This window comes from Rhinoderma darwinii, chromosome 1, assembly GCF_050947455.1.
Source record: "Rhinoderma darwinii isolate aRhiDar2 chromosome 1, aRhiDar2.hap1, whole genome shotgun sequence".
In the NCBI taxonomy this organism is placed as follows: domain Eukaryota; kingdom Metazoa; phylum Chordata; class Amphibia; order Anura; family Rhinodermatidae; genus Rhinoderma; species Rhinoderma darwinii.
The window spans coordinates 307051862-307065952 of NC_134687.1; the positions used below are offsets into that span (position 1 = coordinate 307051862).

The following is a 14091-nucleotide window of genomic DNA, read 5'->3' on the forward strand; positions in this document are numbered from 1 at the left end:
AATAGTTTTACAAAGGCCCTTTTCTGTTTTAGTAAAATTCATATTATTGCAAAAACATTTTACATGAGATTTTTAACCAATTCCAGCATTATTACATACATGTACATCGCAGGAGGGGTCATATGTACGTGATGGTGATCACAAGCTAGGGAATGGGTGTGATTGAACTCTTTCACCTTACCACCAGCACGGCCACAGTGATTGCGGGGCTTACGGTTTTATAACAAAGGTCTTAGAGCTGTCCAGTATAAGCCCAGGTTAGGACGTACCTTAGGTATGCCCTAAAATATGACATTACATTACACTAAAATAAAAGTGTAAAAGTCCCCGAATGGGACTAGAAAAAAGGTTAAAAACAATAAAACAAAGTTTACGTTTTATAAAATAGCGACACATAAGAAAAAAAATAAAATAGACTATTTTTAATAAAACTTTTTTTATTGAGTAAAATCAATTGACACTCCGACTGCTCATTGTTGGTAAAAGGAACAAATGAATTTCCGTCTATTTACATCTATCACCTTCCTCAAACATCTTTTCCAGTACCTTTCTTCAGTACCTATAGGTCCCTACTTTATCTACACTTTTAAACATTCTACAACATCATTTCTGCTCCATTCACTCATTACCAACCCTTCCCTTATATCACTTCTGTTTCACAACCTCTTATGTATCTCTGCTAAGCTTATTCTCTCCCCCCAAAGTTCCTCTGCACAATAACCCGATAGGAGATTTACCCATATTTCGGCGCCCCACAATCTCTAGCATGAGTTCTTCCTGTCCTTTCTTTATCTGGCATTCTCATCCCCATCATGTCACCATACTGACCCATTCCTCATTCTCTATCTCACATGCTCCTGCGCATCCCATGTTATTTTAAATTCATTGATCAATTTTTTATCTCATCTATCTCTCCCTGCCTCTTGAATACACAAACCTCCATTCATTTCTATTCCCTTTCAACATAATAAATTGTCTATTCCTGCCTAGCCTTGTATTCCACCTTTCCTGCCCTTTATACTAATTCCCTGTGTTTTATTTTAAGCACCAATTTTGTGAAACTTGCACCTCTTAACAGTAGGAGGAAAAGAGTTAATTTGTCACCTAGAGAGAGATCCTTATAGATGCCCTGTGGTTGTGGGTTTTATAAACTTCCTTCTACACAGGGTACCTACCCCCCCCCCCCCTGCAGTGCAGCACCTGGACCCAGCACCAGTCTAGATAATGAAGGGTGCAGCTAAATCCCTACGCATGCTCATTGCACATCCCCCCTCTTCTCTACCTCCTCTAAGACACTGTAGAGAGAGCAGTATCTCTCCATATCACATCCTATTGATCCCTGATGGGATGCTCAGTGACAGAAGCAGGGGATGCCCAGGGGTCCTATGTGTGCAGCCTTTAACCTTACACACCCCTCCTTGGCCAGTCTGCAGATGTGAGGAGGATGCAGAGGAGCTGTATTCTTGTTGTAGGCACACACCCCTTCTAAGAAGTGGCTCTCCTGCAGCATCCCCTGCCCCCGGTACCCAAACAGACCTGGATGCCTAAGCAGCTTCTGCCACCTTTCCTAGCTGACTCTCATACTGGAGGGCTTTGTCAATGCATTCCTGAAGGCTCCACAACATGGATCTACATCATCCAAGCAGGTAATTATTAAGCCTTATTATTTCTCCATTCAGCTTTCATTAACTGGAACACATAAGACCCTTGTTTATTTAGGATTACTATGGGCTAAGTGCTTTCAATTGTCCTTATAAAATCCCCTGTGTGTCCAATGATGCTTTTGCAAATATGTTTTAATAGGATTTCTGCTCTGTTGCTCTGCCATTTTACGAAATGCAGCGTGTTTTAGATAATCCCTTATTATTTTTATTAGTGCTCAAGCTTTTAAATTAGATGGATTATTGGTAATTGTGAATGGTTGTGGTTTTATGCATCATTTCAATTTAAAGAGTATTACAATAGAATTTATTATAATGCTAATTTGAGATAAAGACTAAATATTATAATATTATTAAACATAAGTAATAATTAAAAATCCTTTGTTTACTATAATGCTTTTTGCGCAAAGGATTGTATTTTCTTAGATTATTACTGTATTAATATCAATGCAATTTTATATATATATATATATATGGTGTGTGTATGATTTACCCAACAAATCTATCATAGATTGGTGAAAGGTTATATCAAGCATCTACAGGGTTAATTTTAAATATGCTAGTTTATAATATAAATTGATATTGATACTATAAATAAAAACAAATCCATTATAACTTTTAAGGACTTTAAAGGAACATATATATTTGTTTATGTGTATCTCATTTGAGGGCAGGCAGGTGTTAATGAATAAATGATGTGAGCTTTTTGTTTAGACGCCTACAACATGTTGCTGGAATATAGATTCCATGTTTGTAAAGACAAGACTGCTGTGGGAAATGCCTCTAGAATACAGAATGACTCCAGAGTCATCAAGACAAAATGTGCATAGATACATGTCATTTTTATGTACCTAGGGGGATGGAGAGATACCCATTGTAACAACAAAAAACCAATATAATTGGCATTTGTCACTCTATCTTTTCTTCATGTGGAGCAGGTGGGCCATTAGTTTCCAGTTGGCAGTCCTAGTTAAATTAATAGAGGGTGAGAAGAATGGAACATGCACCACTGAAGTGTTCAACGTAATACAGGGACATGGGAATTACTCATTCCTTTTTTTCTCCCGTATTGCAAAAAAACAGCAATAATAGAATTGTGATAGAAAACATGTAGATAGATAGATAGATAGATAGATAGATAGATAGATAGATAGATAGATAGATAGATAGATAGATAGATAGATAGATAGATAGATAGATAGATATGAAATACAAAGAAAGATAGGTAGGAGTGATAGATAGATAGATAGATAGATAGATAGATAGATAGATAGATAGATAGATAGATAGATAGATAGATAGATAGATAGATAGATAGATAGATAGATAGATAGATATGAAATACAAAGAAAGATAGGTAGGAGTGATAGATAGATAGATAGATAGATAGATAGATAGATAGATAGATAGATAGATAGATAGATAGATAGATAGATAGATAGATAGATAGATAGATATGAGATAGATAGATAGATAGATAGATAGATAGATAGATAGATAGATAGATAGATAGATAGATAGATAGATAGATATGACATAGATAGATAGATAGATAGATAGATAGATGATAGATAGATAGATAGATAGATAGATAGATAGATAGATAGATAGATAGATAGATAGATAGATAGATAGATAGATAGATAGATAGATAGATAGATAGATATGACATAGATAGATAGATAGATAGATAGATAGATAGATAGATGATAGATAGATAGATAGATAGATAGATAGATAGATAGATAGATAGATAGATAGATAGATAGATAGATAGATAGATAGATAGATAGATAGATAGATAGATAGATAGATTATAAATATGAGATAAACAGATAGATGGCTATGAGGATAATAGAAATAAATATATGTGGTAGATATGAAAAAGTGCATCTTTATTGGACATGATTTGGCTAGTACTGGTATGTAGACATACATGACTTCTGCATATATTTCGAAGTACAGTAACAGTAGATAGGTAAAAAAAACAAAAAACAACATAACGTGAAGAAAGTTGTCCAGTTACTGGAAATCCTCTTTGTAGGGGATCATTCTCTGCTTTTTTTTTTCTCTGCTCTGCATTTTCCATTTCATTGAAATATGTGATCAGCACACCGTTTTGTGATTAAGGGTGTAGGACGTGACCCATTACTGCATAATAGAGATCCCATAAATCCTGAAGGGTCACTCATGAGGTGATACTATTAGTATAAATAACACATTCAGCAGTTCCATACGGTTACCAAACTTGCAAAAGGAAAACAATGTCTAGTCACATTCTAGATGAAATAAATAGTGGGCTGAACACATTTAACGGAGTAGTATTTGGCTTTTGCCAATATTGCACACATATAGTATAACGTAAAATGTATTAACAAATATAGACCTGGCTTTAACCTTCTCTTTGTAATGGTTTTATGCTGAAAATATATCAGCATAAATTTGTAAGAATTATAATAATCATAGCCAATACTAACATCATAAAAGAGGTCGGGTATGGGCTTGAATTTTCTTTTTTATATCGCTGGATATAAATTATATTGTAACCTTATTTTTTTTTGGTACAACATTTTAAATCTGGGTGTCCACATAAGCTTATTTGCTTCCCCCGACCTACAGTTTAAACCTATTAGGGCTAAGCTTCGTGCCGATCCTTGACAGCATTGCACTTTATACAATAGAATTACTAGTTTTCCTATATGAAAGAATTTCCATGGAAAATGACATGAAAGTGAAAGTGACAAGTCACAATCACATTAAATGTTGTAATTTCCTTTCGGGATGCCATGTATCAGAGGCTAGTTGAGCAAAGTTGCAGCCGTTTGCATTCTTAACTGTACGTCCATTCATGCAGCTTATTCAGTATCTAATCATTGAAGTGTTCGTATCTTTTGATTTTGTTTTAATCTAAAAAGATCCAACACCCTATGCTGATTCATTTAATAATAATTCATAGTTGGAGCTCTATATGTCTGACACAGAGATCCAAATCACCTGTATAAAGTTAAATGATAAAATTTTGCTTGCCTACAGCCACCAGTAGGGGGAGTTTAGGAGTTTACTGAAGACAAATGTATTAATGGGTTCAATGGGAAATGTATAAATTGATCTTCAGTGTGCTGCCCATGGAGTTTTTAACAGAAAACTGAGCTCTGATATAAATATATATTATAAAATTAATCAGTGCAGAATTTTGAACCTATTTAGATAAAAAAAACACACACACACACACACACACAAATGATATGTACAATTGTAAAGCTATGGCAAAGGTTTCTTTATAGTGGAGCTCAACTTTTCTGTTGCAGAGCTCCAACTCCCTTGCATAGCCATAGTGTTATATTTCTCACCAGAGAAATAGATTCTCTAAGCCTCAGTCGGGTTGGCACTGGCTAAACGGTGGTGCAGAGTCTAAGGAATCTCCGTTTTCTTTACCCTTAACTCCCACTAGGGGTATGGACTTTCCCGGTCAGATTCACAGGTTGCGGAGTCGGGATTGTAGCCAGGGGTCACAAACAAAAAGATAGAAACATATTCAGGGCAGGCCAGGAGTTGATACCAGAAATAGACCCACAGGAACAAAGTGACAAATCCAAATGCAGAAACAGCAGTGTAATACTAAGGTCATGGTCATGGTCAAGGTCATGGTCAGGATTACTGTTGGAACAGACCTGCAGATGAGGAGTAAAGTCTGGAGTTCCCTTTAAATAGGCTGCCAGGACTGACGTCATCTAGGAGTTCTAGTTGTCGCGGGAACCTAACACTACAAGCTATGCAGAGGAGGGCCGCGGATGAATCCAGCAGGGCCGTGCTGAAGACAGGAGCAGAAAAGAAGGCGCCTAGTTGCTAGGCAGCGGCTTGCGCTCGGAGAGGTGTACCACTGGAACCGGGCAAAGAGAGTAACATATAGTTAAATAATAAAATTCTGTCACCACTAGAGGGAGCTCCTCATGGTGTCAGAATTTTATCATTGAACACTATGGCTATGGAGGGGAGTTGGTGCTCTGACCACAATACTGGTATATTTTATGCATCTATCACAAGATAGATTTGGTAGTGAAAGTGTTAAGTATTGTTTTTCCATTGAGTATGATAAATGAGTGCAAAGGAGAAAAAGAGGAGTGAATTAATTTGACTGACCTCAGAGAATATTGGCTGTGAAAAGATAAAGGCTGGCAGGACAAGTAAGCTACATGGTTAATTTATCCAAAGAATAGTAGGAGATGTGAACCTGCATCCGAATCATTACAATAATATTATCACAATCTGTTGAGATTTAGTACATGAGGCTTGACGCCTACAAGGAAGTCTCCTTTTCTTTAGTAACTAGAATATCTTCATGCTCTTCATACTTGTACATAAAAGCCAAGTACATGAATCATACGTTATATAGAAGAGTAAAACATCTGGTGAAAACTTCAAATGAGACACATATTGTACGATTTACATGTGTTATATCTACTAGATAAGGACCTGATGAGAAGTTACAGTTCATAAAGTAATCTTACTAGCCCTGATATCTGTGAAAAGCTGTATATATCCATTAATACAATAATATGTGAATGAGGTCTGATTGTCATCCCGATGGTCAGCCTGTACAAGACATCACCACCTTTAGATGAACTAAAATTATATTATCCTTCTCCCAAAAAGTAACATTAATTCCAACTTCTCCCATATCCAAATTTATCCAGTTCCATGTAATGCATCAGAGAATGTTCTGTCCTCACAATAGAGACCTCATAAATGTGGGGAATAATATTTCTTAAAATACACTTGATAAGCTGCTATTAGTAAAGCAGTTTAACATTAAAGACAAATATTTAAAGGCTAAACCTTTGAACACTTTTTAAAAATAAATAAAAACGGTCATAAACGTAGATGTGATTGATAACATGTGGATCCTGCGTGTCGGAGACACACACAACCCACCAGTCCTGCTGACCTGACGGAAATGAGTTTGAGCGTAAGATACAGCTTCTATGTATCCAGGATACATAGAAGCTGTATCTCAAAAAGTAAAACAAAATGTTTTAATAAAAAACAATTACAAAGTTGTTTAAAATAATGTGAGACATGGTTTTATTTAAAAAAAAAAAGTGTTCAAAAGTTTACATAGCCTTTAAGTAAGTAGTATATGTGTTAAAATACTCCCCTTATAAATCCCGACCCTCCTGTGCCGATGGTTCCCTGATTCTCCGCTAGTCTTTGTTTACACCGCTGCAACGATGACATGTATTCCCAACACATGATCGTAGGAGCCAAATCACTGGAATTACACATTTCACTCAGCTACAAGACTGTTTTATGTCTGTAGCCTGTGATCCACTCCGTGTCGATCTCAGTCATAGACACTGAGCGCTGGGGACCGCTTACTTGACAGTCTACTTATACAGGTCCGATTGCAGGGGAACGCGGGAGGCTAGAAAGAAAAGAAAACCAGCGCTGCACTTAGCGCTGCAGCGGCTAGTAAGAGTTATCAGAGAACGTGACAGGTTCTCTTTAAAGTTAGACAGTATAAAACTAGACCAGGCAGGCAGAAACTGTGCCAAATGTATCACAGTGATGCACGCTGTATGATAAATTTGGCGCATCTTGCTAGACATGTTAGACACTTTTCTCTTCCATACGCCGCATCATGACTGACGTACCTTACATGAATATTATATGCCAAAAAAAACAGCACGCATCATTAACAAATCTGGTGCATTTTACGACTCTTCTTATTCACGCCCCTTTTTCTAGACACTTTTCAAAGTGTGCAAAAGGAAGGTGCAAAAAGTGTCTAAAACACAAAAAAAAATTGGCGCACACCGTTTACACCACTTTTTGGGCCAGAATTCTGCCGCATTTTATATATTACATTTCTTCATTTAGTAAACGGGTCATCCGGTTCTTACAATCCCTTTTTGTTATAAGGTTCTTCAGATCACAGGTTGTCCTACTCCTCAGCAATCAAGTGTTGCTCTCCTGCAATGGTCATTTTCCCTGCAGTGCCACCACAGGATAAATGAAGCATTACATAGTGTTTATTGAAATTAATTGGTCATCTGTGTAATAAATGGATGTGCTGGGTCCTCCAGGGGGATAGGAGATCTTTGTACCTGCCTTCCACTGTAGCTAATTTATGAAAGTCCAACATGAGGAACTGCCCTCCATTAACTCAGAATGTCCTAATAAAGTTTCTAATAATGGGTTTTCTAATCCTGACAACCCCTCTACCCAGAACATCAAACTTCAAGTATATGTTTGCTTGTCTATTTATTTTGGCACACATATTAAATCAATACAGGAAAAGGGTTCCCTAAGTGGATATATTCAGTGTCCGCATGATTAGATTATTTAACTATATCCTAGTGATTTACCTAATAAAATTGAAAAAGTGTAACTTTGCAAATAGAAGCAGTTGCTTAAGATATACTATACTTAATATGGTTAAAAGAGCGATTTCAATGTAACATTATTCACATTGTATGCACACTGGATAGAATGGGGGTTAAAAAGTTCTGTCCAAGGTACAAGACTTTTGATAAATAAATGCTTTGTAAATCTGATTATATTTCCCCTTAAATGGAGTTTTGTCACTTCTGTGCCATAAGCAGTCAGTCATTTTTATTGAGAGTGGCTGCTTATGGCACATTGCTAAGACTAGAACCAGCAGAATAGTCTGAGCCAAGAAGAATGGATGGGAGCCAATCGTGTGACAAATTCTTCTCCCTTGTACAGTAATCCTTATCAGTCTTCCTCCTCCCAGAATGAGAGTTTTTATTATTATTATCATTATTATTATTAATATTATTATTATTATTATTATTATTATTAGTAATAATAATATAATAATAATATTAATAATAATATGAATGATTATAATAATAGTGTGTCATTCATAGGCTTTCACATTAAACATGACACTGTTTAAATGGTCTACTTTTAAAACTAGAGCTATAAGAAATGGGATAGTAATGTATTAGTAAAGAAGAATGTAGGTTGATCTTCGAACGCAGTTTTTTTTGTTTGCATCTAGATATAATCTATATATAATGTTTGCAAATATTTTGCTTTACTTAGGGCTTATTCACAAGAACGTGGGGAAACTCGGATGTGAAAAACGTGTGGGACGCGTTTTACCCGTGTGGGACGCGTTTTACCTGTGTAGGCCGCGTTATCACGGATCCCTCATAGGCTTGAGTCTATGGCGGGATCCGTGAAAACGGAAGAGAATAGGGCATGTTCTATTTTTCAACGACCCCTTCACACGGTCCGTTAAAACAATGGGCGTGTGTACGGCCCCTTTGCGTCCGTATGACAGCAGTTGTTTTAACGGCTGTCACATGGACGTATTCAACGTTCGTGTGAACAAGCCCTTATTCTAATCTCGCATCATATTGCAATGCAATTCACACCACTGCACTCTGAGATATTTTTCTTTCTATATGACATTACTGTACAGTTGATGAAGTAAAGACTACGCCTTCTAAAACACTAATCACCATCTGTACAGATGCTGAACCAGTAGCGTGCTGCAGGGAGATGTGAGGTCAGCACTGAGATGTTTGTATGCAGCTTTGGATGTGAGTTGTGTATTAAAAATTACAAGATCAGTACAATATAAGGAAGAAAAAAGTGCTCGCAATGTAACTGAACACTATATGTATGGTATATCTGGTTGCAAACTATACCATGATGTTCAAAGGTGACCCTACCCTGTAAAATTCATCCTAAATGCAGTGCAATCCATATTTTACTTGTTATGCCAACAATTCCTTGTTACTTGTGAACCTCCATCCGGTTCATTACAGACATAACATCACAATCTGAAATAATGTCATATCATTCTGGTCAAATTAACACTAGTCATAAAGCCATTATATCGCTGGGAATATTACCTTAACCAATTCAGCATTTGCTTTTTCTATTATAATAAATATATTTATTGAAAATAATTTAAATACGAACCATTCTCATTACAGGAATATATTTTCGTTTTTTATTAATACTCTGCCAATATATCAAAAAATAAAATATTGTCCTCTGATCAGGATGTTAAGTCATTAGCACATAATCCATAAAAAATGGCATAAACATTTATATTTATCTCTCGTGACCAGAATCAGAATACGTTGACAATGAGCCACAATCTGCTGCAGTTTTTTTTATATACCAGGGCTAACTTAAACATAACCCCTTGAGATTTGCCAATGACGAAACCCACAGAGTTTAATGAAAGCCCATTCTGCTGTAATGTTGGAGATATTAAATATCACAAGAGATGAAGGATTTCCATGGCAACCGATCTATAGAAAGAAATCTCTCTCTCTCTCTCTCTCTCACCACACGTCAGCTACACAACATCCATTCAGTATTTTGTGGGTTAATATCACAAGGCACTTTTAGCAGAATGAAGTTATTTTGGGTTAATTTTTTTTTTTTATCCTCAAAATGTCCCCTAGTTTCCACCTTTCCCTTGTCATTTAATGGTTTTCTTGCTTTTCTCTCTTCGACCTTTATCTTTTCCTGCGATTGTATCTCTGGTAAGTCTTTTTATACCTGTCACTCAGAACTCTGTATTGATCATGTTAATCTCTCCAACAATCCTTCTCCCATTTAATATTTGCTCGTTTACAAATGATGTAAATTCATCACATCTCCTTCTTTTATATTTTCAGTTGAACCAGTAATAATGTTCTGTAGGGTCACCTTCAAATGATAAGATCTTGTGTTGTTTTTTTGTTTGTGGATGTTTGCAGCAGCAGCATTAGCAGCCAGATGTGCAATGATAGTGAATGGGAATTTATAAAATTCCCGTTCGTAAATTGCATTAGCTTAATGTGCAGTTTTCAGGTTTTTTACTCCATGCTGCCTGTTAATAGCTGCATGCTGTAGCTCAGGGATTTTATTTTATGCATTTTATCCCATTTACTTTAGTAAGGGGAAAAAAAAGCAATAGGAATTACCTTAGGTAAAAACGATGTGTGCATTGTTTTACATGTGCTAAGTAATGTGCAGTTTTCAATAGGAAACTATTCTCAGAAAATGTCCTGGAATTGTTCCGTTAACCTTTTTTTGTGGCATAGTGTACAGCACGGGTCTCAACCTTGGCCAGGTAAATGGGCCATATATAGAAAAATATTTGAAGTTGACGGGCCGCATTACTTTCAAATTTGATACATTGCAAAATTATTGTTAAGTAATTAGTTATTTGAACTACTTTAATAATAATACAATACAGTTGGCAGCATTTGGCAGACACACAAGTGTCAAGATTAGGCAGCCCCTTTATAGATACTGCCACAGTGCCCTCTATAGATACTGCCACAGTGCCCTCTATAGATACTGCCACGGTGCCCTCTATAAATACTGCCACAGTGCCCTCTGTAGATACTGCCACATTGCCCTTCTGCAGATAATTCCACAGTGCCCTCTGTAGATAATTCCACAGTGCCCTCTGTAGATAATTCCACAGTGCCCTCTGTAGATAATTCCACAGTGCCCTTTGTAGATAATCCCACAGTGCCCTCTGTAGATAATTCCACAGTGCCCTCTGTAGATAATTCCACAGTGACCTCTGTAGATGCTGCCACAGTTCCCTCTGTAGATGCTGCCACAGTGCCCTCTGTAGATGCTGCCACAGTGCCCTCTGTAGATGTTGCCACAGTGCGCTCTGCAGATAATGCCACACACCCCCCTTGTAGATAGTGCAATAGACACGCCCAGTAGATAGCTCCATTGGGGCTCCCTCTAGGAGTAGAATCCCCAGCGAGAGCGTTGGACGCTTTGGCCAGGGATTCCTCTGCTGGAGGAGCCCCTGATGTCACTGTCCATACACAGTGACGTCAGGGGATCCTCCTGGACCGGAATATGATGTCAGGGGCAACCCCAGAGCCGGTGTCCCAGAGCGGAGCACTAGTATAGGCTCTGCTCTGGAACTCTGGGGAAGCAATTGACATCAGTGTCCATATAGGAACAGTGATGTCAGGGGCTTGCCCAGAGCTGGAGTCCCGGAGCAGAGCCGCTTCTAGCACCCTGCCTGGGATTTCAGCTCTGCTCTTGACATCACTGTTCATATATGGACAGAGATGTCAGGGGCAACCCCAGAGCTGGAGTCCCAGGCAGAGCGCTACTAGCGCTCCTACTGGGACTCCAGCTATGCACCTCACATCACTGTCCAGCTCTGGGGAAGCCCTAAACATTGCTCTCCATATGTAGACAGCGATGTCAGGGGATTCCATGGAGCACAGCCTATACTAGCGCTCTGCCCTGGACTCTGGCTCTGGGGAAGCCCCAGACATCGCGTGTCCATATATGGACAGTGATGTCAAGGAATTCCACAGAGTTCCGGAGCAGAGCCTATACTAGCGCTCTGCCCGGGACTCATGCTCTGGGGAAGCCCCAGACATCGCGTGTCCATTCATGGACAGCGATGTCAGGGGATTCCACAGAGTCCTGGAGCAGAGCCTATGCTAGCGCTCTGCCCGGGACTCCACTCTGGGGAAGACCCTGACAAAACTGTCCATATATGGACAGCAATGTCAGTCAATTCCACAGAGTCCCGGAGCAGAGCCTATACTAGCGGCTCTGTGTCCCGCGGGCCGCAGATGACAGCCTCAGGCCCATGGGTGGCGTGCTTGAGACCCCTGGTGTATAGTGAACAAACAAGGAGATGAGTAAAATTACGGCAACCACGGGTGTAGCTATGGGCATGCAAAGGTAGCAGTCGTACCCAAGCCCTGGTGCCTGAGGGGCCTAAATGCCCTTCTGCCACATAAAAGACACCAGTATTATAATAGCACATCGTAGGTGGAGGGCCCTGATATATATTTTGCTCTTGGTTCCCAGAGCTCCAAGTTACACCTCGGACAGTAACCTTTTGTATAGGTTTACTAACAATATGTAAAGAGCAAACATGCAGGAACCCACAGCAACCAATCAGCAAATAGCTTTCATCTATCTTGCTCATTGCAAATAATTAAAGTACCTGTCTCATTGGTGGTGGTTGTTGTTAGTAAAACATTCCACCCACAATTCCATGTGTAATCCTTGGCTTTGTAAACATTTGCCAGAAGATGTTTTGCCACGGCAATATTTTCTTGTCAGCGCCGGTATGCTTACCTTGGCTTCTAGAGCTTATCATATTCCTTTTGAATATGCAATTACTTTGTCCTCCTAAAATGTGTATTTGCATGTTGGATAAATCACTGGGGAAAACTATTTACACATGCTTCACACCATGTGGTAGCCATTTTTATGTTCGCTGAGGAAAGGCAAGAAACTTGTTCAACCGGAAGCTTTATATTCAATTTTGGAGAGCACCAAGCATTAGAGAAAGCTACCGGTAGTAGGAAAAATACAATGAACCACAACCTCATCCCTGCCAGTTTTAATAGTGCCAGTATTAGTTGTTTACTCATATGTCTTCATATCAATTCTTTAAAGGGAACCTGTCACCAGCATTTCACCTATTGAACTTTACTTATCCCTCACTGGCTGCTGCTATAAAAAGTTCATTGCCGTTATCCCCTCTGCTAAACTCCTCCTCCGACTGTAAATAACGGTCTGCAAACATATTGCGCCTTTTATCGTAATAATCTGGTGTCCCTTTGTGCGCACACCCCAGAAGAGGACATCAATGCACAAGTGCGGGATTGTGTGTGCTGGGGGAAGGCGAGGAGCTGTCAATCAAAAGTAAGGAGGCGGGGTAAACTCGGAAAGACTTGAGGAATGAAGATTTGACTCTTTTCAAACGAAGATTTGACTCTTTTATGCTCATTAGCATACGGTGCGGGAACACTAAAAAAGAGAATACTAAAGCTACATAGCCGACTAAGAAGACAATGATAGGTTACATAGAAATTCTTTTTTACCCACTACCACCAGATATTGCTGATTTAATAGGTGAAATGCTGGTGACAGGTTCCCTTTAAGTAGTAATGGTACCTTAGGCTATTGTCTACTTATACCCCTTCAGGTTATCCATTTACGCTCTAAATTCTTTGGATCTTCTCAAGGATGAAAGAATGAGAAGAAGAATTTGCACGATCCAGTGAGACTTAAAGGGGTTGTCCACTTTTGACAACAGCTTTTTGTTAGAAGAGTCCCCCAACAATAAACTCAACAGAGGTTGTCCTACTGGCACTCCAGCGATCTGAACCACGAGGTGGATGACAGCTTAAACATAAGATGATTGGAGTGAAATGTTACAGCTATTCCGGTGTGGCTTAAGGTGGATTCACACATGGCAGATTTTGTTGCAGAAATTTTCTGCGAAGGAAAATCAGTTGCATTTATCTGAATGAAACTTCATCTGAATGGAACTGCAGAAACAACCCCAATTAGATAAATGGAACCGATTTCCAGTCGCAGAATTATTTCTGCAACAAAATCTGCCACGTGTGAGTGCACCCTGAGGCCTAGTTCACTTGCGTGTGACTGC

At 38.7% G+C, this 14091-nt stretch overlaps 1 protein-coding gene across 2 annotated transcripts in view; it reads left to right on the plus strand.

Moving 5' to 3' along the window:
• The first annotated feature begins 1282 nt into the window (after positions 1 to 1282).
• The window catches only part of NCAN (neurocan), a 195766-nt gene continuing 182957 nt past the window's right edge, over positions 1283 to 14091 (plus strand). For both annotated transcript variants that reach the window (XM_075825489.1, XM_075825490.1), the window contains exon 1: positions 1283 to 1646. In XM_075825489.1, coding sequence (XP_075681604.1) covers positions 1624 to 1646 — 23 coding nt within the window. In that variant the 5' untranslated portion in view covers positions 1283 to 1623. The remainder of the gene's footprint in view (positions 1647 to 14091) is intronic.